Below are 26,465 nucleotides of genomic sequence, written 5' to 3'. Positions count from 1 at the left end.
TTTTTCCCTTCACATCTGGACGTAAATTATTTTTTTGTTGCAAAGGTCACAGGAATCATGGGTAGGGCATGGAATGAGGGCCATAGAAAACATGGGAAAGGAAGAATAAAACTGTATTTCCACCTTTTTAGAAATGGTTATTTTTAAGTGCCCTGGAATGATGCCAAACTATACAACAGTGGTGGTTTTTTTTTTTTTCCTTGAAGTTTACATTTGTTGCTGAATTAAATGCGGCTAAAAGATGCTTTGGTTTGGAACGTTTTGTGCCATTAGATCTCAGCTTGGCATTTATAAAAGAGCTTTCTCCTAGTTGCTGAGAACAATAACTTTTCTGCAGGAGGAGTTTAGAAATAGAGCATGTTTCTGTACTTAGGGAGGCTTAACTGCACCTTCTTTCGTTTGGCATTACTTAATTTCCCTTGTTTTCCTTCCGCTTCCCCCTTCCAACCCCGCTGCTGCTTTAGCCATGTGCTCTGAGCTCTTCCATAGCTAATGCTGCCATTTATTTTTTTACAGCAAATTTGCATCTTTTCACGCATTTTCCATTCTTAAAGTCTTTGCTCTAAGAAATTAAGGAAATGCTTCATTTTGTGCTTCCCCCTCCCAATCCTCCATCAAGTCTCTTGAACAAACGCTTAAGGAGGGGTTATAAAAACAAGCAGAACCTTTCCATTCAGCTCCCTGCCTTTCCTTGCTTTGGACAAGGGAACCAGTGTGCTGGAAGCTGCAAATCCTGAAGCCTGTAGCTTTGGGGTTGTGTTTTTTTCCACACATAAGGGAAATAAAGATGGTATTAGTTCACGATTTTACATCTGGTGAAGAAAATATCAGAAACAGAGGCTTGAGGTGTGTTTGGCATAAATGAATTTGTAAAACCTTAATGGCTGTTGTTCCAAACTGCTACTGTGTTCCTACATGCTTTTTTTTTAATATAGACAGTCTCTGTTAGCTTGCTGATTATTTATTCAGTCATGTACCTTATGCTCTCTTTAGACACAAAGTTGAATAAAATCATACATCAGGATCTGACAGCAGGAATTCTCATGCTGAGAATCCAGGATAAGTCCAGGAATTTTATTCTGTTTTAACAATTACCTTCTGTGTCCCTTTTCAGACTTAAGGGGATCTCATTCTTGTTTCTGCTGTTTATAACTCCCAGTTCCAGGATCTTTGCTATCCTTATGCCAAATAAAATTGAACAGGAATTGCTTGAATGCTGCTTTGTGCCAACTTCTACATGTACAGAGGGATGATTATTGAGCATCTTGATGTTTGTTATTTTTTCTTCTTTTAGATATTTCAGGTTCAGAAGAGGTTTTTAAGCAGCAAATGCCTTTTCCACATTGCATTATAAATCATTAGAACTTTCTTACAGTTTAATTAATTTGACTTTGTGGGATGGTTTGTGTTGAAAGTCATCACCTTACAGGGTTTTTTAGCTTCTGAAACCAGTTGTATGATGTACTTTTAAATAAACTTTCAAACTTCTGACATGATAGGTGTAAACATGTTATTTCAAATACATTCTGAGTATGTAGAGAAAGCAGAGGCCACCAGGGCTCCTTTCAGTGGTAATTTCATTCCTGTTGCCCTGGAACTGGAGAGCTGGTTTTCAAACATTCTCTATATGAATGAGGCTTTGGGCCTGTTCACTCACTTAAAATATAAGGAAAATTATTGTTTTATCAAATATATCTGGATGCTTTTAGGGGCACAAAGGACGTTCCTGGTCTTATAGGTTACCCCTTTGAGAGATTAATTAAAAATCCCCAAAACCCCATATTTACTATTTTAATGTAAACAGCATGGAAAAATTGCCTCCTTTTTTCCAAGTGAGGCTTTTCTGTGACCTCTTGTAGAGACAGCCTGAGCTCCTTACAGTACTTGCATTGCTGTAATTGTAATTGAGTGCTCTGCAGCTTTTCTTTTGCTGTTTTGCCTTAATTAAATAAATAGAAGCTAGGAAACAGGCCTTCTAGTGAATCTCCTCTCCCTTACTTCAGTCTTCCATGTGATTTTTTGTTTGTTTTGTTTGTTAGTTTTCACCAACACCTGTTTAATACTGATATTCTTGAGTTTCCCTTGTAGCACTCATTCAAAAAGAGCCTAAACTGCTCCTGATTGAGTTATAAAGCCTCTTGCAAATAACTGTGCACCATTGCAAACCATATCTAGTTGCAGAAACTATCAGCTTTGACTGTAGTGGTTTGGTTTGGATTTTAATTTGACCAAAAGCTGGACTAAATCCAGCTGTAATGTAATCCCTAGTTTCTCATCTGTATTCTTGAAGACTAATGGAATAGTAAAACCCTCCTAAAGATAACTTAAATATGTTGTATGGTGTCCTCAGGGTAACTTGTGCACTAAAGCTGTTTTCTTTCCCACTCTGTAGAGGTATCTCATTAAGTGAGATACGCACCAGTGTCATTATTAAGTTTTCATGTGTTTCTCAGTTTTGATGCTAATCTTCATGTGTGTGAATTTTTTTTCCTTTGCAGCACCAATGTGGTTATGAATTATTCAGAAATAGAGTCTAAGGTTCGAGAAGCAACCAATGATGATCCATGGGGACCTTCAGGGCAACTCATGGGAGAGATTGCCAAGTAAGTGATAATTTGACTCAGTGATGAAGAAAAGAAAGGTGCATTTTATATAAGAACGTGAAATCTGCTGCTAAATCAACTCTGCGGTATGCAGACTGATAATGCTGAGAAGTTGCTGTAAATCAAGTCTTATTTTTTTAATGAATAATTTTAGAATGTATTGAAAACTCAAACAAAAAATTAAGCCCAAGTATTTTTTAAATTCTTGATTTTCCATTTATGTAGCCTCAAAATTATTTCAATATATCTGACGGTTTTGGAGTGTTTATTTTCAAAGTGCCTTTTTGTGACTTTTCCAAATAGAGCAAAACATGTCAAATTCTTCCTTGAGCTTTTTTGTCTGTTAAAATTAATTTGACTAGTTGCAGTGGTTATTAGGGTATTCATATTCAACGTTATTTTGGTTACAGATTAGTGAAGGTTATTTTACTGCCTCAGATTTTTCGAATTACATTTTTTTTTTCTTTTGTAGTCCTGGAATGTAAATAAGTAAAACCAGGGATAGCTTTTTCCCTTGTAATGTCACCCGACGTGCCTGGGCTTAGATCACGCTGCCATCTACTGCCAGCCCTGAGTCTGAACAAGCCGTTGTGGCAAAGCACGGAGAACATTTACTCCTTTTGTTTAATTCTTTAGGGCTACGTTTATGTATGAGCAGTTCCCAGAACTCATGAACATGCTTTGGACTCGAATGCTGAAAGATAATAAAAAGAACTGGAGGAGGGTTTATAAGGTGTGTATGTCTGAGACTTCGTCTTGGTGCTCGTACCGTGTTTAGATACTCCTACAGCACTTATTCCACCAGTAACCTTTAATTTCTTTCTTAACTGTTTTGTAATTCTGTTAGTGAAGTCAAAGGTGTCTTTCAAATGCTGTATGTGAAAAAACCACAAAATTTCTGGTTTTAGAAGAGTGTTTAAGATCCTACTTAATGAACGTAACAGAGCAATTACATTTTGCTGATATTCAAGTGTTGGAGTAGCATTCGCAGTTTGAATCTGCCCAAAGGAGTTGTTACAGAGCTCCGTGAGAAGGAGGTAAGTTACTGTGCTGTCAGGAAAACATTTTTGAAGGAGTTCAAGAATACCTGAAATAAAATGCAAACTAATCTTAATTTTCTGGCAATTCGTAATTCTTTAAAAATTGTAGTTGAACTTTGAGTGGACCGGATTTTCTTGCAGATCTTATAACACTTTTCCAAAACACGATTAGGATGTAACTGAGTCATTTGCATTTTTCTTGTCTTTGGTGAATTAACATGGTACAGAAACTTTTTGCTTGAGATTGTATCATGCTGCACTTGAAGTGGTGTTCAGTGTTCACTGAATTATGCAAATATAACCTCATTTTTTAGATTTGATGTAACAGGCTAGCTTATATTCTGTTTTTCTTGATGCCAGGATTGTAGCAAGACACAATTAATTCTAAAGCATGGTTTGTGCTTTTCACAGGTGCTTGATGTTTTGTAGTCATAGTAATTGTTTTCCCTGAAGTACAATAGAAATTAATATTTAATGCTATCACACGTAGCTACTTAATGTTATAAAGACTTCTTGGAATTGCTTATCAGGTCTGGATTGGATGAAATATAATGATAGTTTTAGCTGATAAAGGCACTTCTTCAGATAAGGTACATTATTTTTTTTTTCTAGATAGAAATCCTCAACATAAAGAATTGAAATTAAGGTATTATTTAAACTTCATTTGTTTTGTCACTTGCTTAAAATTGTCCTGAAATGCAGTTTTGTATATCCGTGGAATCCTGCAGAAGGCTTCTTAAATTCCTGTAAGAGTTACTTTTCAGTGAAAACCATTGGAAAATTGTGAACAAAAGAGACAAAAGAAAATGCTTTGTTTTGCAGGGTTAACTTTTTCTCTTAAATTGTTACTGCTTTCTCTTAAAATAAGCAGTAGCTGATAAAGGTAACAACTTGTGATTTAGTAGTAACAAGTTAGGATTTCACAAATACAGTTTTGATAGTCTAAAGAGCAAAAGGTTCATGTGAGGAAAACATGTTTTTTTTCTTTGTGAACCATATAATAGGCATTTATTTTAAAAGGGAAAGTCTTATTGCTTACTAATTTGGGGAGGGGGGTAGGTTGGGTTTTCTATTACCTATTTAAAAAAAAAAAGATAGAGCTTTTGTTCATGCAATCATAAGGTGCTTTGTATTTTTATAGTCTTTGCTGCTCCTAGCTTACCTCATAAGGAATGGATCAGAGCGTGTTGTTACAAGTGCCAGAGAACACATTTATGATTTGCGATCCCTGGAAAATTACCACTTTGTAGGTGAGCAATAGAAAAATCTTATAAGCAAATTAAAACAGTAGTTGGAGTTGTCAGTCACCTGAACCAGCTTAGAAGCTTCCCCAGTCTAATTAAAATGTGACTGTTGCCAGTTGTGTGAAGAGTGCAGAATCCAAGACGTGGGGCCCTAGAGTATTAATTAGTGAAGACAAGAACTTGCAGAAAAGACTGGCTAATAACAACAGAACCAACACAACATGAGTGTTGGGGTTTATATTAAAATATGCACTGGAGACTGGTCCCCTGTGGTGTCCGTAAAGGAATAGCTTTAATCATATGGGAAGAAAAGGTTAGAGCTCCAAAACACACACATCTGTTTGAAGCTGGGGTTTTTTTCCTCCCACCAAATAATATTTACAGTGCAAAGGCAGCAAGGCCAGTGTGTGTTTTGAATGTGAAAAAGGCTGGAAAGGAGCACATTTAGCTTATACTACTTCCCAACTGAAAGCAGTTTTTCAAAAAACCAGTTTTACAGTGAGACAGTTCTTGCAATGAAACTTGCCAAAACTGTGCTAAAAAGATTGAGGGGAAAAGGGGGATGTTTTGAGGGGTTAAAATTGTTCAAGTGGAGCATATAAGTTCTGTCTCAGTCTTTATTAATCTTTCCAGTGTTTCAGCAGCAGTTAGATGTTTCTAAGTACACCGTTCAGTGAAAACTCATTTATCTAAGGATGAAAATTGGTGTTAAAGTGTTTGGTCCCTTTTAAACAGATGCAGTGGACCTCAGTAGCCATAAAATCTTTGATTGCTCTGCTCATAATTCAAATTTTCTTATCATTTTGATGTTCAGTATTGCTACCTCTTATTTATTTTTTTCCTTTTTTCCCCCCATCTTCCATCCATCATCTCTATCCTGCATTACCTATACAGATGAGAATGGCAAAGACCAAGGGATAAATATCCGCCAGAAGGTAAAAGAAATGGTTGAATTTGCTCAAGATGATGATCGGCTGCGGGAAGAGAGGAAGAAAGCAAAGAAGAACAAAGACAAATACATTGGGGTTTCCTCGGACGATGTTGGAGGGTTCAGATACAGTGAGTACTGGGCTTCCTTGGTCAAGGGTTGACAATCCCAACTTGGCTTAGATCACCTGAATAACCAAAGGAATTTCTAATATGTTCCCATTTGTGCTTTTTCTTTTATGTTTCTTTAACTGTCAGTGTTACTATTATAAAGGAAATCTTGCATATTTCCTCCCCATACAAATTTAAATGAATTACTTTAAAAAGCATAAGTTAGTCTTTTCTGGTCATAACTAATTAGCAACTTCAATAACTAACATTAATGCATTGACTTAATCCAAACTTAGCTGTATTGTTTTTATCCATAGACAGAGTCTCCTTGTGAAATGGATGCTGCTGTAGCAGAAGTAGATAAAGAAATGCCCTTGTAAGTTAGGGTTTCTTAGTCAGTCTTTTAATCAGAAAAATAAAAGTGATGATGCTTTGCACCCACCATGGCACAAGGCTTGCTTTGCCTCCTCCTGCCAACCTCCTTTAGCACCACTAGTTAATTTGGGTTAGGGCTTTTTGGGTAGTGATCCTGTTTGGGTGGCACAGCATAGGTAGATAGATGCCATTAGACATTTTGGTTTTCCAAGTAATACTTGAAAAATACCTGTGGATTTTCCAGGGTCTGTCAGATCTGACTTAATATAAGCACTAAGTACCTTGCTTTCTCCTTGCTCCCTAGTCCCTGTCATAGTGTGTAGCAGAGATCTGAGCTTGAACTGGCTTTTATATCTGATCTATCCCAGCATGCCCTCCATGATCCAGCTGTCAGTCTGTGTTTTCTTTGGCCTAAGTAAATCCTTGGCTGCTTTTATTAAGGGATGAGTACCAAAGTCCCAATGGCACAAGGCTCTGGGTTGCTAGAATTGGGGAGCTCTTTGAGAAGGGTTTGGTGTAAGAGCTGAGCAGTAACTGTGCACAACTTAAAATTTCACTTGTCGCTCTCTGGTGCTGTCTGTGTGGTTTTTTTACTGTTCTTCACTGGGAGCCTTAAGCTTAGATTTACTCCCTTCTGGTTCTGACAGATTATTTCTCTGTTCTCTCTTTTTGTCATATGAAGAGTAGTTGAAAAATCTTTATTTCCATGGCAGGATATATATTGTTTTATTATATTCCTTTAGGCTTTTGCTACCTGCTTGGAATTCTGGTGACTCTCTTTTTAGGAAATACTTATGAGTCACTGTATTTGTACTTTGAGTACATGTCCCTCTGTTCTTTCCCTGAGCTTATCTTTTGACTTGCTCTGTAAAGAGTCGTGATCTATCCTTTTATGCTGGGTAGAAGCCTTTCTCCATATGCTCCTTAGTTATCACTTGGGCTTTTTAATTTGAAGGACTAGTTTCTTTGTCTTGTATTTAATTTTTATGATATTTTTTATTATTCCTTCATGTGGTGAGTAAAGTAAAAAATGAAAAAAAATCCAAAAGAATCTTTCTAGCAGCAGAAAACAAACCTTTTCCCAGGTGAGATTTGTAATCAAAAAGATTCTAGTTATTTAGACATAAATGCTTGTATATTCAGATTTTTCCTTAGTTCATTTTATCCTAAAGATACCGAGCTCTTAGTTGGTTTCTTTTTTAATTTTAAAATTTCTACTGCACAAGGAAACCCTTCTAAAGGAATCTGCATTAAAGTGCTTGAGAGCCTGGCATAAACTGAAATAAGGCCATTTTATTCTCCTGCAAAATTTAACAGCAATGCATTTCTTAGCAGTATCTCCTTTTCCAGTGATAAAGATCTCACTGAGTATCTCAAGGATTTGTAACAGATTCTCTACTGAAAAAGTTTGATTGATCTGAACAACTATCATTGGAGACTTGCACTTATGTCTTTAGTAAGGAAATACATCCTCTATCATACGAAATTATCAGACAGGTATAACTTAAATTTTGCACCTTGTAGTGCTGGAATCCATAATTTTCTTTTTTATTAAAAATGGCTTAATTGAATACATCTTGAACGTTGTCTGAGCTGCAATATAATTCCTGTGGAACTTGAAGTAATGATTTTTTCCATTGTTCTTCCATTCTGCTACTCAATTTTACTCAGCTTAAGTAAAAAAAAGTATAAAAAGTGTCTTGTTTCATGTGTGTGATGGCCTGGAATGCAAAATTTTTGTCTAAAAATGTTGTCTAGAAACTGAGCTGTTCTCCTTGCTTTATACACCTTTATATTTTGGGCAGAAAATCTGAGAAGATCACAATACAAGTTAAAGTGTGATGTGCTCCTGATAGTTAAGTCTTTGTTAAAATGTTGGGGTCTTTTTCTTTTGAATTAAGCTCAGGTTGTCTCTGTGTTTATAAGTAACTCAGACTTAGTGTTTTAACCTTCCTTGTTGGGATTGTACAGCAAATGTGCTTATTTCAAGTAAAACCGACAGCTGTTTGTAGTCTAAGATACCAGTATGGAGGTCTTGAATACTTGATTAGGAAAAAAAGTTTTTGATTCCTTGATAATAATGTTCAGTAAAGATGTTCAGGATACTCAGTGGCTGCTGAAAAGGTGAATTGCTTTACTGCCTCTTTTTTTTGTTTGTTTTCATCTCTTTAAAAGGTTTCTTTAACTGCTAAGTGTGGAAAAGAAAACAGAAAGTTGCCATGCATTGTACACGTCTTTTGAGATTTTGTTACTGTGCTTTTCTGTGTTCCTGAATGTCAGTGTGTAAAAACCCAGTGATTTACCTCTGAGCACACAGCTTGGCCAGGAATAGAATATTCTGCATTAAGTGACTGTTCAGAACTGGTGTGTCCCCTTTTTGATCAGCTGCTTGTGCAGCCAGGGTTGATGGTGCCGCTTGTGCTTCTCCAGCAGAGTCCAACAGGATCCTGATTAGGATTGTGTCATTCTCATAAACAAAAGTCTTTGAATCTGCATTTCTGCCACTTAATGATTGGCATTCCATGCTGTGCCTTGCTGTAATAGTGTTGATTCAGCATGGTGGGAGCTTTCAGATTGCTTTGAAAACTTGTAAGGCTTTATGTCTGTGGGGCAGGGGGGCTTGAGAGGGATTCCTGAAAGACCACGGGCATTTTTTTCTTGCGTTATCTTTAATATTTCCTTGTCTTACACAGGTGAAAGATATGATCCTGAGCCCAAGTCCAAATGGGATGAAGAATGGGATAAAAAGCCAGCTTTTCCATTCAGTGATAAGTTAGGTGAGCTAAGTGACAAAATTGGCAGCAGGATCGATGATACCATCAGCAAGTTCCGAAGGAAAGATAGAGAAGACTCTCCAGAGAGGTGCAGGTACTAACTGGAGTTATTTTAACACAAATTTATCTGTGAAATCACTATTATAGAGCTGTTTGACATTACTGAATATTCCTTACAATGCTCTGCCATTCCTTTTGTCCATAAGGAAGCCTGTTTGGGTTCAATACCTGCTTCCTGGACTTCTTATGCAGGTCTTCCTGGCCTTAGGGAATAGTGTAGTTCTGGCAGTAGTTAACTACTCTTGGCTGCTTTCCATTATTGCCCCAGCTTAGAAAGCTGCTGGCAAAGCAGGGAATTTGGCTGAAATTTTGTAAGCTTTTCCTTGTCTCAGCAATTCCGTGGTCTTATGCCAGTGTACCAAAGGCTGCCACTTAATGCTACACTTGCTCTGAATGCTGAAGTGCCAAGGAAGAGGAAGATAAAAATTGCTTAGATTAACTTGACACAGGGCTGCTTCCCTGAACTGATTCCAGGAAGAACAGCCTGCAGGTGGCTTCTTTAAAAAAAGTCCATTTCAGTTGAACCTTTTCAAGAAAGTTCTTGTATTTTACATCTGGTCATTAAATTTTTTCAGTAAGGAAGAAAACCTACCCTGCTTTGCCTCCAGAAAGAACTTTACATACATCACACTTCAACAGGTGCATTGAATTTAATTATCTGGAGATCAAGTTCGTACTTAACAGAATCTGAAATTGCTGTAGAGAAAGTGCTCAAGTATATTGAAATAATTCCCTTTTGGGAAACAACTTAAAATTCAAATTTGCACTGAGATTTGATTAATATTTTTTACAGGAATGTCTTTAGATACAGTCACACACATATATACATATGGGTGTATATGAATATAAAAATACACATGCACACGTGTCTGTGGTGCAAGAATAAAGCAATTTTGCACAGAAACAAGATATAATGGTAATGGTAGCATTTCTGGGGAAAAGGCTGGTATGGTCTTCTTGCTGGGGCATTAATAAATCATAAAACTGGTATTCTTTGCACACACATCAGGGTTTCCTCTTAGAACTTACTATCAATGGACTACAAAGAGAAGGGATCAGAAGGAAAGTAAACAATTTCAAATGTAACAATGGTATATTGCTGTGTGCTTTTCTGTTCTTACCTTTCAAAAGCAACTTGTCCCCTGATGTCTGCAAAGCTCATTTTTTTTTATCTTATTTCCTTTGCTTTATTTCTGAATGGCTCCTGGTCTCTTACACTGGATAAATTCTTGTACTTTTCAGTGGTCTAGGCAGGCCTTTCTGAAGTCCAATCTTTATCAAAAGCAGCTTATTTTGATGACTTCTTCACTGTACATCTCTACCCCAAGTGACACTGATCTTTTTCTCTGGCTAATATTACATTTTTCATTTTTGTTTTGCTCTTGTAACCCTTGTCCCTTCTGTTTTATTTTTCTTCTATTTTTTGGTGTATGTCACTTGGGGAATTTGTCTTGAAATTTATGAAAGGACTCAAAATAGAAGGAGGTTTTTTTTTGGGACATACACAAGCAAAGCCAGTTAGGTAATTGCAGGTTATCCTGTTCTAAGAAGAATCCAGGTTGCAGCAATATGGTTGCTTCAGCTCCCATCCTGGAATTTCCTTTTGGCTCCTCCTGGCTTGGTGATTAGATAGCATCAAAGCTATTTTATCAGAGTGTTCAAATGAAGGGGCTTCTTTCCACAGAAGCCATCAAAGGATCCAAGAAGATTGAACTCAAGGTTATAGACTTCTGTATTTATACTTAAAGATACTGTAACTACAAGCCTTAGTGGGTGCTCTATTAGCAAAATACTGTATTTAAATATTGAAACGGAAGGAAACATGAAATTTTAATTATCATATAACTTAAGCTCAAAATAACAACATACTTTTGTAAATGCCTCACAAAATCAGTGCATTTCTGTGTTTTCACACTTCAGTAATTTTTTTCTAAAAAATTTACTGGCTTATTCATAGCCTGCTGCTATATAATAACAATTAAGTTACCATTTCACTTGGAAAAGTGACTAAATGGTGATACTCACTCAGCTGGCAAATGTGCTGTTATGTTCTATTGTTTCTATTATAATAACTTTATAAACATTATTACTTGAGTACCCTAAAGCCAATAAAGGCCTTGAAGCACAGAGAATGGGACTTACACATCTTCACTGTGGTTAAGGGAACTTGGAAGACATGGTCTTTATGTACCAGAAGAACTTACCCAAACTTCTGGATTTCTGGCTTTACTTGCAGAGCCAGTAGTTTGTAAAAAAAAAAAAATACTTAAAGTAATAAAGAACTTTAACAAAGAGCTAAGAACTGTGATACAGACTGTTGAGTGTACAGTAGATTTCAGTGGAACTGCTCTACACAACGAGCTCTGGAGAAGCTGGGTCTGCTTAAGTCTCAGTAAACTACTTTTGTTACCTTAAAGTATGTTCAAAAAAAAAAAACCCACACCACAAAGAACTTCAGGCAAAGAAAGAGATTGTGTCCATACTTTGATTCCTAGAAGTGGTAACCATGTACTTTCTTTGCAGAAGTGTTTTTAATTATTTGGTACACTGCTAGCTAGAATTTTTATTTTTAAGTTAATTCTGTAATTCTCAGAAGAAGCACTGTAGTTTTACTGAGCACAGTAAACACACTTAAAGTGAACATTCATCTGTAATTATTTTTTTTGTTAATGTGACCATGAAAGGAAAATAAAAGGTGGATCTCCTGAGAGGGTTTCAAAGCAGTAGAGGTTGTCATAGAAAATTGAGTCTTTAATATTTATTCTCCTTTCTGGGATATATGTTTGATTTCTTTTCTCAGAAGCTTTTAGTCCTTTATTTTGCTGTACATCACCAAAGGCTCACTCTTTCATCCTTGCATTAGTGAGATTGATCTGTAACAGTTCTATCAGGATCAGACTTCGGTTGTCAATCATTTTCTCAACCCACAGAATGTGTATGTGGACTTGGTGGACTCAGTAGTGAGGACAAGAAACATATTGCAGCAGGTTTTAAGAGACTAAGCCTTACTTTATGTTGTCCTAGCCTTGGAGAGGCTTTAAACACACATCTGAAAGGCAACATCATCCACACTCCTCTGAGGCTTTTGGATGGATGTGCCATGTGCACCATCTAATGTGCAGATCTGTCTTCTCTGGGGGCTTGTGTTAAAATCCTGATGTCACAAATGGAAATGTGGTGATGGTCCCCTCTGTGTTTGTGCACACAGGTGGGTACCTGCACAACTCCAGAACTGGGACAGTGGGACTGCTGTCACACGTCAGGGTTGAAGTGCCTTGGAAGAATAAGGTTATGGTGGTGCCATTTGAGCTCCCTTGTCCCAGGAGTTGCTGATTGGCCAGCAACTGTGATATTTACCTTTTTAAAAGTAAAAAAATGGAAAAAGGGAGGGAGCATTTGTGTTCAGTGATGTTACTGAACTGAGGCATCCCCAGTGGTGAGTAGGTAATGTATATAGAGGAAATGACACAGGCAACATGTTCCAAAAAAACCAACCATTGTTAGCAGAGAACAAAGGCTCCCCTCCAGAGTATATTGCAGTTACTGTCATATTCCCACTGACAAAGGGACAGCCTTTCTTAAATCTTGCAGTTTTAGTATTCTAATGCATTATTAAAATATAAAACCCACTTTCTACTCTGTTGCTAAGGGAATTACTATTCAAAATGTTTCAATGTATTTAAGCTTTCTTTATAGCAGTTCTCCCTGCTATGTACAAATCTTGATTGTAGCAGGCAACTTGACTGTTGGCTGGGGCCAGTTGGTTTGTTTGTGAAAGACTTAAAATGTAAAAGTGGAAAATGTAGCAGATTAAACAAATAGTATGCAGTGGCATCCAAAGTTTTTGCCTAAAAGGGTGACATTTTTGTTCTTTTACATTTTAAGAATAACTGTGTGTGCTCTGATAGAAAGGGAATAGTATTGCATTACATAATTCTGTAAACATTTTTTCCCCACGAACATTTTAAAGACTATAAAAGCTTGTTTCTCTGGAAAAGGAAATGAGCTGAAATACCAGTGGAGCTGTTGAAACCTGAAAGATAGTGCCTCTATTCGGTTCATTGCTTTCTGTCTCTTGGTGTAAGTACTGAACAGAGCTGCCAACTTAAGTTTTTCTTGCTGAAGTGTTACATAATGTGTGGAGGAGTTCCTGTCAGAAGGTAATTCCATGTACTGGATTTAAACACTGATTTCCTGTTATCCTCTGCCGTGGACTTGCAGTTCATGTTTAACAAAATAACTTGATTTTCTTCATCACATCTGTACAACAGGTGCAATGCTGTGTGATGTGATGGGTTATGTAAGGGGGAAACATTTCCTTTCTCAAATGTAGGAAGAAACAATATTTTTATTAGGAACTGTTGCTACAGGAAACTGCAGTAACCAAAACTCTTGTGGCTTTAGCCAAATGTCCACTCAAGGAACTGAGAAGTTCATCACAAATGTTGTGCTATCACTTTTGTTTTTCTAGTGACAGTGATGAGGAAAAATCAAGAAGAGGTAAATCTCCCAAAGCTGAATTTAAAGATGAAGAGGAGACTGTGACAACGAAACACATTCATATTGCACAAGCTACAGAAATTACAACCATCAGACAAAAACGCTCAGCAAATCCTTCAAAAACCATTGACTTGGGAGCAGCAGCACATTATACAGGAGATAAAGCAAGTCCAGAACAGAATGCTGCTCATCCTGCACAGCCTGCAACAAAGGTGAGACAGCAGGAGGGTACAGTAAAACATGATTTTGGAAACTGCTTTCTTCTGACCTCAGACGATTTCTAGTTTAGGGTAGAATTTTTATTATGCACTGTTCAAGGGAATTATTTTATCAGAAATGTTTAGTTGTAGTTTTCAAAGTCTGTGGAACAGTTTAATCTATGTGATTGATTTAAGATGTAGAATATTTTAGATATAGTCATTACTATGTTTTACTCTTCAGAAAAGCAAAGAGAAAACCTTGGCCTGAAGTGTGAAGGATTCTCTGGAACTGTACAGTTATTGAAAAGTCACCAAATTCTTCAGTTACAATAAAAAAACCCAGACCTGAGTCATGAGTTTTTTCTAGTAGTTGATTTTACATTTAGCCACATTCCACTGATTGTTGGCTTCAAAGACAAATCTGTTATCTCTTCAAAGTAAAAGAAAACAAAGCCTTCCAAAACCTCAAAAACTTTGCAATGTCATTTGATTGATGACATCATGAGATCTGTTGTGTAATTTTTTCTTCAGGCTGCTGTACCCTCTGGCAGCAAGCCATCTAATGACCTGGTTGACCTGTCATTTGATGGAGCCAGCCAGCCAGCTTCTACAGGTAGGCACGTTTTGGTTTTATTTCAGTAATGCATATTTGGAACCAATTCTGTTTAAAGCTTGTTCAAGCGTGTTTGTTGCTGTGTAGATAGAATAGTAGATAAATGGAGAAATGAATACTGAAAAAGAGTTTAGAACTGCCTAGAACCTTTTGTAGCAAGGTACTCTGTGTGCTATTGCGTGGGACTAATAAATGTTAGCAGCACAAAGATCAACTGCCAGATCAGTCTGTCAGAAACTGTGTATGTAATGCAGTTATTTATAATTAACTCTAAAAGCAAGTGCAATTCACTCACATTCAGGCATTTCTCATAGTGCAGTGCAAAAGCTGGAGATGGATGATCTCCATAGAAACTTTCATCTCAAGTGTAAGGCAAATTTGTTTCTTTATCTTTTCTCTTGGCACTTAGTTCATCCAAACCCTAATACCAAAAAGAAATTACTACCTAAAAGTAAAATTACTGTTTTTAAAACACATCCCTTCACTCTGTAAATGTGCAAGTATGTTGACCTTCATATGGACTTAAGCTCTCAAAATGCACTTTTTAGGAGTGTGTTTAATTTTAGTGCATTGCATACAGGATTGGTAGAGGCATTCAGGGGGTTGGTGGTTTGCTTTTCAGAACCTAAGACTTTAAATTTAAAGGTATGTTATTGTGCTTACCAGTTCTTTGTAGGAAGGGGTTTGGTTGTGACATGGAATAGAAAAAGGGCTTTGTGCACTTGTGGTCTGCTGGTGCAGTTGGGAGAGGGTTAACTGTGGGCAGAATTTTTTTGTTTAAAGATCACTTTGAGTAGCAAATAAAATATGAGCATGTGCCTTTTTGTAGGAAGGAACCTTTCACAGAACTTCTCCCGTTTATAAATAAGCAGTGTCTCATGATACATGGATTCATATTGACATTGTTTGTAAAAGTGTATGTGTATATCTTAGGCTGACCTGAGTGTCTGCTGTCCCCTTGTTTTAAAGACAAGGTAAAATCACAGAGGCTGTACCAAAAAATGGCAGTCCAGAGGGGCTGGAGGCCATGTGTGTGGCCGTGTGGCTGCATTCAGGTGTTTGTAAAGACTGCTCTTACTCACTTCTAGCTGAAGTTACACCAATTCTGGGGTTATTGTAGGGGGAACCCCTGATTTTGTATTGTAACATATGAGCACAGTACTGTGACTACTCAGAGAGACCTTCCTTTCATCACTATCCTACCAAAATGCTACATCTGTAAGTATTCAATGCACTATAAAATATATGAAAACTCTACTGGAGGGGAGGGAAATTGTCATGGTAATTTAGTATCAGACATCTGTCTTAGTCCTTATTTCGAGTAGATCTTTACAACTTTGTTCACTTTTATTTTTGGGAAAGTAGACATTCTGTTCTGGAATGTGTTAATTCCTAATTGTTAAGAAATAAAATTAATTTCATGTGCTTTGTTTTTGTGCACAAATGCTTAAATCTAAGGAACAACTTATTTTGTGCTGTTTCCTATTTTGTTAACTTCGTATACAAAGCTGTTCGTTGTACATTGGAGTGACCACAGTCCCATGAAATTTTAATATCCTGGAGCAGAGCCACTACCCCAAAATCAATACTGAAACAACTTCTATCCAGTTCTTATGGCAGAAGGGATTGGAGCCTTTTTTTATTTATATGTGTGTGTATGTTTTTGCTTTTATAAAAATAAAATCACATTGAGAATAGACGTTTCCACTTCAAAGCAAACCTGCCCATATTTCAAACAGAACTATGGCAGTTTCCATATTACAGTGTATTTAAATCTTTCATCAGTTTGACTCTTTGCTGTAGTAAGCCTTTTTTTCTTTACCTTTTTTCTTCTTTTTCCAAAGCAGCATTTAGAAATGGTGCTGAGAAGAGGCATATTACCAGCTGGTCCTGCTAAATAACCTCTGCTGACCTGAGCAGGCAGATGGAAAGGGTTCATTTGTAGTGACAGATCTCACATGGGAATCTTTGAGGCCAGCTCATGTTGAGAAGATTAGCACTGTCCTTCACGTGCAGGTCACTTGTTATGACCACTGCTCCTTGCAGCACAGGGTGTGGGAACATTCCCAGTGTCAGGCAAGACACAGGGAAAGGGTCAAATGCAGCCTTTGATCTGTCCTGTGAAGGAACTGGCAGGGAAGTGATGTGAATTCAGGGAACTCAGGATTTGCTTATCTGTGTATTTTCAGGTGCAGAGATGTGGAAAAGGTTGCTTGGGCTCAGTGTTACATGTTACTGAAGCAACACAGTTTGTACGTGAGGGGGTTGGTTTACTGCCATAAAGAAGACAGAATCCATGGTTAGACCTGCTGGAAATAACTTTCTGGTGTTGCTGGAACTGAGGTTCTTTAACCTTAGCTTGTGATACCTTTCTTTATAGAGTTACTGCATCCAGCTTGATCTCTGTCATCTGGAATTAGATTTCATTTGAAAACAGGCAAGAGAGGTAGAAGAAAAGTTTACTTGATGGAAAATGTTAAGGGGTTATTTGGGGTTTGAACCTTATTTTGTTTTTAAAATAAATTAATCCCTAGACACTTAGGCAGGCAGCCCAAGGATAATGGGTATAGCATGAGAGCATTAATTTTTTAATTTTTTTTGGGCATGTGGTCAGCAGTATGTCATCTATGTTGCTCATTTGGCATATAAACTCTCAAACCACTAACCTGTTGTGAACTCTGGAAGCACATTGGTGCTGAAAAAAATTGTTTGAAAATGTTCATTGCAGCAGACAGAGTAAACAGGATCAGAACAGGGTTTTTTAGCTTAATATTTTACCAGCCCCTTTTCATTCTCAGGTTTCAGTCAGAATAAAACTTGTATATAAACACAGGTAAGATACTTATTCGATCACTTCAGAATTTATCGAAGAAATTCCTTAACTTTGTGTGAAATCTCCCTCTTGGAAAGGTGGTGAAAGGGTTTCAGTAATGCTGTATTGGTGAAAATTCAAAGAGAGCATCCTTGCATTCCCTACTTGTGTTTTATATCTAATATTACATTCTCAGCAAGAAGACATTTCCCCTTGGAAGAACGGTCGCCTTCCTGGCAACGTCTACAGTAGAATAACATTATAAAGAAATACAAGTACACATGTATTAGGAAGTGAATGGTTCCTTTTATTACTGCTGGCCATTTATTAAAAAGGAGATGGTTCTAGTTTAATTAACCCAGTTGAGAGTAGCAGATGGGGCAGAATGTCTTGCAGCGATAAGACAATTCCGAAATGGCACCAGATGTTGGAAACTGTCCCTGGTGGTGTTTGAGTGCAGCACAGATGTTCCAGTCCCACCTGGCTGGTTCCTAAGCACTGCAGGCTAAGCAGCTGTGATGTAACCTATATAATGTAGGCATAACACTAAAAGCAAAATAATTGAACTGCTGCAGCTTCTTCTAAGGGTGGGACTGCTTGGAGGTGAAATCTTTGAGGACAAACAAATAAGGTCAACTTCTTGGCTTCCTCAGGTCAGGAATCCCTGCTTAAAAGCAGTGCCAACAATAACTGGGTGACTTTTTTTTTTTTTTTTAACTTTTTTCAGTTTATTTTTAAAAAGCAGTTTTACAGTATGGTTTTTAAATCTTCTGATTTTATACCTTTGCTGTATCTTTTAAGTGAAAAATTGTTACTCTGCTGTATTCAGAAGTTAATAATTTATATGCTGTATACAAATGTCTAGTTGGAAAACTTAATGTTCTCCTTGTAGAAAGGGAGCAAACTTATAAAAAAATGAACACAAATGCAAACTCTGTCCTTGAAATCCCAATTCAAGAACATTGCAGAATCATTCATGCTTTAAGTAACACAAAAACTAAATATAAAGTGACATGTAATTTTTCATAGGAAGCATAATAAATTAACTTTAATACAGTAGGAATGTTTGGCTTTTTATATAATGCTCTCAAAGTTTTAATTTTACAAACTGCCAAACTAGTAGCATTTCTCCCTAGTTAAAATCTTGTTAATCTTTTTAATATCTCTACATTTATTTTTAGAGATGACAAAAACCTGCATATTTTAGTTCTTCCCTAGGAAAACAAAACTGCAAGATCTACCAGGTAGTTGGAAATAATCCAGTTTATTGTTGCTCAGGGTTGTATAAATATAGTATGGAGATGAACAGGAAAACAGAGCTGACTTAGGGAGCAGAATCAATAAATCCATCGTGTCAAGTACAGAACAGCTTCTCTTCATAAATCCCACATGCAGTTGTTGCAATGGATCTTTGCACAATCCTGTAACAGCTTTTGGCTTCCTTCTGTTTCTAGGTGGACCAACTGACCCATTTGGAGGATTTGCTGATTTTAGTTCACCTGCTGCTTCAGCAAGTTTCCCGTCATCACCAGGTAGGATTAATTTACAGATTGATTTAAGGGTCAGAAGAGGGGAAGAGATGCCATGTGGCATAATTGAAAGTCACCTCCCTTTGCGTGGCAAACTGTGTGTGTAACTGGACCACAAGTGCTACAGGAGTAAGGAAGGTAACCCTGCCTGGCACAGCCTGTTTCTCCAGGGCTGGTTCAGTGCATGTGCAGTCATTTTGCAGGCAAACATACAAGCTGTTACATAGACATGGCCACCATCTGAACACAGTTTCCCTTGAAATTGGACTAGAAAAAAATAAAATATACTAGGGGGCCACCTAAAGCAATCAACTTCCCTTTGGTGGAATGTTTTTGGGAGCCTGCAGTGCTACCCAGACAGAAGAGGGCTGCAGACAAGCAGAGAGTGGAGAGAGCTGGCTGGCTGTCTTTTGTGAAGTTAATTTGGGCAGGAGTGTTTGTGACTGGGGGTTCTCAGGGTAGGATTAAGTACAAAATGAGAAGCTAATAGCAAAGAGGTTGATCAGAAAATCTACCTGTGAGCCAGCTTTTAGTCAGTGTGTTTATATCTCTTCCTTTATTTTGCTGCGTTAGGAAAGCTGTGCTACCTAGATTAGTTAATACACATTTAATTTGCTTGGTGGGAAAGAACTGCTCTAATTTTTTTACAGGCTTTCTTAGTCAAACCCAAGTTGTTTTGCAAACACAAAGCCGCCTACTATGCAAATAACTCCTGAGTTAATACAGTCTAAATTGATACAATCCTTTATCTGCATTAACATGATTAATCTATTCCAATCACCATTATGCAAGGGACAAGGAGTCCTGTGAAATGATTAATCATTCCTGAACAGCGTAAGCCCCTCTAGAAATCTTTTCCTTCTTGATTAATCATCTTTGAAGTCCTACTGAAGGGGCAAAACCTTCTCCCTTTTACCCCCACTTCCATTATTGGTGCTCAGTGCACAGGTCTGAACATAGAAGGAGCACACTCAGCATTTACTTATCTATCAAGAATATTTAAAGTAGGTTTTAATTTTTAATATGTGATACTAATTGAAACATTCTAATATAGGCCCCTCTTTGTGAGGAAGATCAAAGCAAATGTTCTAGTAAGGCCCTAAGCTAATGAATATTAGCCCACTTCATGCACTGAAGTTGTTGGCAATACTTGAATTTTGTGAACAAATTTACTCTCCTACTATTCTTTAAATTGTAATGTGTTGGTAAAGATGGAGACGACTAAAGGTTCAAGGTGTGTGTTGATAAATATTTACATGAAATGTGACAGACTGCTGCAGTTACACGTGAGTGGGTGGAATACTGATGTAGAAAATGGCTATGGGTGGCCCTTATGGAACCAGCCATTGGATAGAGCAGGAAATGGAAACTGGCACCAGATTAATCTACCCCAGCTCTGTGTGTTTGAGTCTTCATTCACTCAGCTAAAGAAATTCAAGAGATGATTTAAATGTTCATTAGCATTCAAACTTCATTGCATATGGCAAGAATGTTGCTTGTGACTGCTGAAGTACCGAAAGGGTATCAGTGAGATAATCAAAAAACTGACCCAGACAGTGGCTCAAACTCAGAACAGGATGCATTGTGTGGCATGAGAGCTGTTTAAATGCTGTTACTTTGTATTCAGCATCTCCTAGAGATGATGTTTTTTAGCTTTTCTTCCCCCATCACTCCTGTGAAGCAACACTTTTCTTGTTAATCCAGAAACATGTGTTTTTAAGGGAGGTAACATCTCCTCCTGTTTGACTCAAAGGTTATGACATGCTCTCGGTTCACTGGTTTGTGTCTCAACATCTGTGATGCTTAAATAGGTGCTCTTGCAGGTGTCTATAAACAGCTCATACTATTGGATCTGTCCTCACAGTGGGATACAGTGAGAACTCTGTGTTTTTATTTAAATGCTTGTCTCCAAAAACCTCCTATATTGAAATGAAACAATGTTTAAGTGATGAACTAAGAGTTCAGCAAAGCTGCTGCTGAGAGAAATGCTAGATCCAAGACTGAAATTCTCCTTCAAGCCAAGGCATTTCGTTCAGGAATCAGATTTAGAAAACCTAATGTGTTTTACATGAGCACTTCATGGAATGGGAAGTGCTTATTCCTTGTCTCAAATAAGCATTCCCTGACAACCTGCTTTCAAAGTTCTGGTTTTTACTCCCCTCAGCATGGTTTTATACAAAGAGCTACTAGTTGTATACAACCAAATTTTGTTGTCTTTCTTTTATCGTGATGGAATTTGCTTTATCAAGTGGCTTGTTCCTGACAGCTGCTCTCTCAGCAAATACCAGAATGCTTAGATAAAAAGTTGATAAAAGTTATCGAAGTTCTAGGTGTTGTTTTGACTGTAGCCTCCTGTGTACCCCTAAGTTATCTTCCACAGTTGTACTTCAGCCGAAGAAAACCTGTCCCTGCTGCTCTTGCGTCCACAGGTGACATGTTATCAAACATCCTTCTACTTTGTGTATGGGTGTTTCATATTTCCTTTCCTACCTTGTTAAAATTGTTGGAATATTCATGAGAGGGAATGATGTCCAGATGGAGGTTCTACCTGCAGATGTTAATCTGGACGGACACAGATCAGCTCTCATTTGTTTCAGTTCATGGAATATGGCATTTGCTCAGCGCCTTTCTCTAAGTCTTCTGCCTTTCTTCTCTCTCTTCCTTCCTCCCACACTGTTGCCTTTCCTTCAGGTACAGCAACAACTGGAAATGGAGACTTTGGTGACTGGAGTGCCTTCAACCAAGCTTCTCCTTGTCCCAGTGCTTCATCTGGAGAGCTCTTCAGCAGAACTGCACAGCAGCCGGCTCTAGAGCTCTTCAGTAGCCCCCAGCCAGCTTCGGGCCAGCCTCCAGCTGCTTCAAATGCTACAGATCTCTTTGATTTGATGGGTCCCTTTCAGACAACCATGACCACCACCCAAAGCATGAATTTCACCATGATGAGTGCCAGTTTACCCATGTCCAGGTCACAGGTATGCTGCTCTTGGTACTGTTTGCTAATGACCTACCTGGATTAATCTTTTTTCTTCTCTTTAGTCACAGCATTGAAAATTAATCCATCTCACTCCTGGAATGCATTAGACCTGGTCACTCAGATGTGATCAGCATGTTGTAAGGAAGTTTTGTCCATAAATGTTTGAATAGCCTACTAAAAAGAAAAGTCCTTTTATAAGCCAGTGTTCTCAGAGATGATCTTCATTGATCTAGGAAGTGTTGCTGCTTTTTTGGAGAAGTTGAGGTTGATATTTTAAAGCCATTTTCTGCAGCATGTTACAGGTTTCCAGCCTGTTTTATTGGGGTTTTTTTTGTCTTCTGTGGGAGAAATTAACACCTCTTGTTTAGTCCAGTTTCCTACTGGTAAATTCTTTCAAGTGAATTCCAACAAACTTCTCTTTTTTAGCCTCTGCAAACCATGAACACGATGATGCCGAAGTCTAACTCTCTTTATAATGCGACAGAGATGGTCCAGAAAAATGCAAGCAAAACTCTACCCTCAACTTGGTCAGATCCCAGTGTAAATATCAGTTTGGACAATTTAGTACCTGGGATGCAGCCTTCAAAACCCCAACAGCCATCGCTTAACGCCATGATGCAGCAACAGAGTAAGTGATCGTTGCGCTGTTTTGTGTGCACACTGAGCCCTGCGTTCCATAGGCTGGCCCTGAGATCTGAGTGCTCTAGCCTGCTGTTTTCCTACCTTTAGTCACACTGGTTCCTGAAACTGCTGCAGTGTTGTGACACAAGTGATGTTTTCTAAATGGAGATTATTGATGTGCCAGGAGGCTGTATCTGTGCAGGTTCTACTGCAGAGCTTGCACCGTTGCTGTATCTTGATTTCAGGCTTCCTAATCCTTAGAACTTCTCTAGAATATGCAGAGCAGCATGTATTGGTAAAAAATTATATTTAAATTTTTTATAGAAGTTTTTTGAGTCTTCACACAGAAAATAGGGAAACAAGCAAAATAAAACCACAGAATCATTAAGGTTGGAAAAGACCTCTATGAACATCAAGTCCAACCTTTGACTGATCACCGCCTTGTCAACTGAGTGCCATGTCCACTTGTCTTTTGAACACCTCCTCAGACGGTGAGACTGAGGAGACTCCACCACCTCTCTGGGCAGCCCCTTCCAATGCCCAACAACCTTTTCAGTGAAGAAATTCTTCCTGATGTCCAAATCAGGAAATAGGTGTGGGTTTGGCCATTGTGTATCCATGCTCACAGCGATTACCACATAAGTTTCTTAAAATGCCTGAGCACCTTCAGTGCCATCAGATCTGATCAGTGCTTTTTGTGTGCTTTCCCTTTCCTGCAGATATGCAACAACCCGTGAATGTCATGACTCAAAACTTTGCAGCCGTGAACCTCAGTCCTCAGCCCAACGTGATGCCTGTGCGACCCCAGAGCAGCACGTTGATGGGAGGGCCCATGCCCGTGGGGATGGGAATGCCCAATGTGATGACAGGTACAATGGGAATGACTGCCATGGGACCCACACCGATGATGAACCAGGGAATGATGGGAATGAACATGAACATGGGAGTGCCAGCTACAGGAATGGGTTTGACGGGCACAATAGGAATGGGGGTACCCAATATGGCTATGACCACTCTGACTCCTGGGACTGTACAACCCAAGCAAGATGCCTTTGCAAATTTTGCCAATTTTAGCAAATAAAGATTGTAAAATAGATAAATAAAATGAAATTAAAATAAAATAAAATAAATGGGCAGGCTGAATGAAGGATTTTTAGCTGCACAAATATAGCTGAGGAAGGGATGGAAAACACTGATTAATACTTTTTTTTTCTTTATCAGTTAAAGTGTCTACATAAAGAACCAAAAGCTATTTTCTAAATGTTGAAATAACTAGTGTTCAAATTCTGGAGAGGTGAAAGATTCTTCTAAGGAATGTGTTGGATGATTTTACAAAATAATTTGTATTAAGACCATCAAAAAACCTTTCCTATGTAGAAGAACCAATTTTAACTTTGAGACTTGATGGAAGACTGGATTGGGGACTGGATAAAAATGTTTGAATCTAATTTTATACTTTTCTTTTTTCTTGAAGAGCTTTGACTTTCTTTTCCCCCCTCTCCCTGATCGCTTTGTCATAATTGGATCATTCCTTTTACTACCACTGAGTCCACAATTGTGAAGTCACTCAAGTACTATGATCAGTTTTTTATAAGAATATATATTTTTGTCCAGAAATGGCTTACATAAGTGACTATGGCTAATTCAAAGGGACCTGGAATGTATATATACTTTTGCTAATGTTCCAGCCACGCTGCTGTATTACCCAAATTTTTATTGTAAAAATTCTCTCTCAGCAATTTGGTAATCAACAGATTTTTGGGGTCTTAACATGCTTCTAATGTTATATATGATATCCCGTGGAAGTCTAAGAGAATCTTTATCCAAGACTGCTGGAAGGTTTCCTTTCAGAAAACTCCAGAAAATGCGCTTTCTTGGAGTTCTTTTTGCAGTGGCACTTGGTGTCCTTTGTAGCACCAATGTCCCTATGGACCCACTGGTTTAAGGCATCAGCAGCAAGTGAATCACACTTCAGTGATGTAAATCTATAACCCAACCTAATCCAATGGCATTGGATCTTGGCTTTTATACAATACTTGGTGATTCTTTTGTGTAAATATGGCATTAGCAGCTGTGGAATCCAATAGAGGAGTAAAAAAAAAATATATATATATTAATAAAGGAGACCTGTAGCAGTCAAAGATTTTACTGATTTACTGAAAGCAAAAGAATGAATTAAGGTTTTTGGGGTTTTTGTTTTTCCTTCTGTAATTCTGCATTTAAGTTCACTTGAATCAAGATTTTAGAATCTGGAACACAAAGACGTTGTTATATTCACAAGCTGGGAATATTGTTAAGAATAAGCACTATACTATAGGTATGAAATTTATTGCCTCCCTTTTCTTATGTTGAATTTCTTTTTTATTATTAAATTGATAAAACTTTGTTTCCATTGTATTCATAATGTTCTGTTATACATAACATTAAAATGTTCATTAAAATCAGTGTTGGGCTGCTTTTCCTTTCATTCCATTTGACGTTTATGAGAGCATTTGGGGAAAAAAAAATAATTATAATTTGGGCAAAGTAATTTTTATAAATAATTTAAAATTGTTTAATGACTTCTTATCTGAAGCCTTTCCTATCTGGCTCTACTGTTAGGAATTAAAAATGAAGCAGGCAAGATATCCTGACCCGCTCCAGCCTTGCTAATGCTCCATCTACAACATTTCTAATTAGGCAGAAATTCATGTACTTCAGCTAAGTGGTAATGAAAAGTGATTCATTTGCTGAATAAGAGATGAGAGTGAGTGTAATTAGCTGACTGCGGTTTTTAATCTTTCAACAATTCAATGTGTTTAAATTAGTTTCAAAGAATAGGAGCTTTCAAGTGTTGTTACATCAAAGTAATCAAGGCAGGCTTCAGCGGCTGGGTAGGAGAGATCACTCTGGTTCCTGTTCCGAAACCTTTACACTTACTTGGAATAATCATCTTCAGACCCTTTAGTTGGAACAGATGGCAAGACTCAAACTGGTTCAATCTATGCAAAATTGTGGTGGGAAGAAAGCTGGTTCCAGAGGTGGGAGGTGGGGGGGCAAGAAGGAAAACTAAACCTGTAGTCAGTGTTATCCTGTCGTGCTGGAGGGTTGCAGTGCTGCTCTGTCCTCTGTGGAAGGTTTTTGGATGAGTAGGATGGGTATTCCTCGTGGTGTTCTTTTAAGGTGGGTTTGGCTGGTGAAATAGTCAGCTTTGAGTTGAAGGATCATGTCCCTGTTCAGGTTGTTCACATCTCACAGAGCAACCAGTGATTCTAATCAAGACAGTGATAATGAAGCAGATTTGTAGGGGGTTAGAGTGACTCCAGTGGAAAACATGTGGCCACTGTGGAATGGATCATTTGGATTGTGCCAATTACACCTTAGTCAGGGGTGCAGAGGCTCAGGGAGCAGCTGCAGTGCTGAACTGATCCCTGTTCATCCTCTGGATCAATATCCTCATTACAAAGTAGGGTGTGTGGAGTGGGAAAAGCAGCTTTGTCAGCCAACCAGGTCATCTGCAGGTGGATAAAAACAAAGTCCTTTGATCCAAAATAAACATCAGAGAAAAAAACCAACAAAGATTCCTTCAGAACATGGACCAGGGGCATCCCTGTGCATCTTTTCTGCAGTGGGAGAGATAGCCTGGGGCATGGAAGTTTTGTCCAATTCACTCTCCCAGTTCAGGCATGTGAATCACAAGTAGTAGTGCTTAGCAGAATATAGTTTACATTTTTAGATAAAGATCAAACGTAAAATGGGTTGGTTTTGCTTAAAATAACATTGAACTCATTTAAGATAAATACCATAATATATTTCCATTTCTGATATTTCAGGTGTGAGCAAAACAGCAAAATAATATCTTTAAAAATTATCTTTCCAGGTGAAAAAACAAATGAGCTACTGTGGGAATGGGGACAGACATGCACCATTTATCAGCTGCTGCTGAGTAAAATTTGAATATAACCAAAATCATGCCACTGTGTTACTTAGTACAACTCCTTTCTTAATTTTTAAAACTGGGTCCAACTGTACCTGTGATCTCCGGATTTGGCTGGCTGGGTGTTGTGTAGCACTTGACTGTATATGTATATAGAATCATGGAA

General features: G+C 37.9%; 1 protein-coding gene across 2 annotated transcripts; it reads left to right on the top strand.

Annotated features, from left to right (window-relative positions):
- Window positions 1–2,479: 2,479 nt before the first annotated feature.
- CLINT1 (clathrin interactor 1) lies at window positions 2,480–24,827 on the top strand. 2 transcript variants are annotated; one of them, XM_018073634.1, is made up of 11 exons: window positions 2,480–2,603; window positions 3,240–3,336; window positions 4,785–4,893; window positions 5,782–5,946; window positions 8,994–9,168; window positions 13,606–13,846; window positions 14,366–14,447; window positions 18,714–18,791; window positions 21,480–21,760; window positions 22,189–22,390; window positions 23,103–24,827. In XM_018073634.1, exons 1-11 carry the CDS (start codon window positions 2,512–2,514, stop codon window positions 23,462–23,464), a joined length of 1,884 nt encoding a protein of 627 aa, XP_017929123.1. In that variant the 5' UTR covers window positions 2,480–2,511; the 3' UTR covers window positions 23,465–24,827. The 2 variants fall into 2 exon arrangements, with proteins under 2 accessions (XP_017929123.1, XP_017929124.1); XM_018073635.2 differs by lacking the exons at window positions 2,480–2,603; window positions 3,240–3,336 and adding an exon at window positions 3,505–3,640 and having other exon boundaries at window positions 23,103–23,743.
- Window positions 24,828–26,465: the final 1,638 nt, after the last annotated feature.

Source organism: Manacus vitellinus, unplaced genomic scaffold (assembly GCF_001715985.3).
Source record: "Manacus vitellinus isolate BGI_N305 unplaced genomic scaffold, ASM171598v3 scaffold_25_pilon, whole genome shotgun sequence".
Classification (NCBI taxonomy): domain Eukaryota; kingdom Metazoa; phylum Chordata; class Aves; order Passeriformes; family Pipridae; genus Manacus; species Manacus vitellinus.
Note: the sequence above shows the minus strand (reverse complement) of the source record. Positions and strands in the feature narration are given on the sequence as shown.

Excerpts from the sequence above, each read along its gene's own strand:
- CLINT1 (XM_018073634.1), top strand. The coding sequence starts at position 2,512 with ATGAATTATTCAGAAATAGAGTCTAAGGTTCGAGAAGCAACCAATGAT. Across the intron at positions 4,894-5,781 it reads GGAAAATTACCACTTTGTAG|ATGAGAATGGCAAAGACCAA; the intron begins GTGAGCAATAGA and ends TTACCTATACAG. Across the intron at positions 22,391-23,102 it reads CGCCATGATGCAGCAACAGA|ATATGCAACAACCCGTGAAT; the intron begins GTAAGTGATCGT and ends CCTTTCCTGCAG.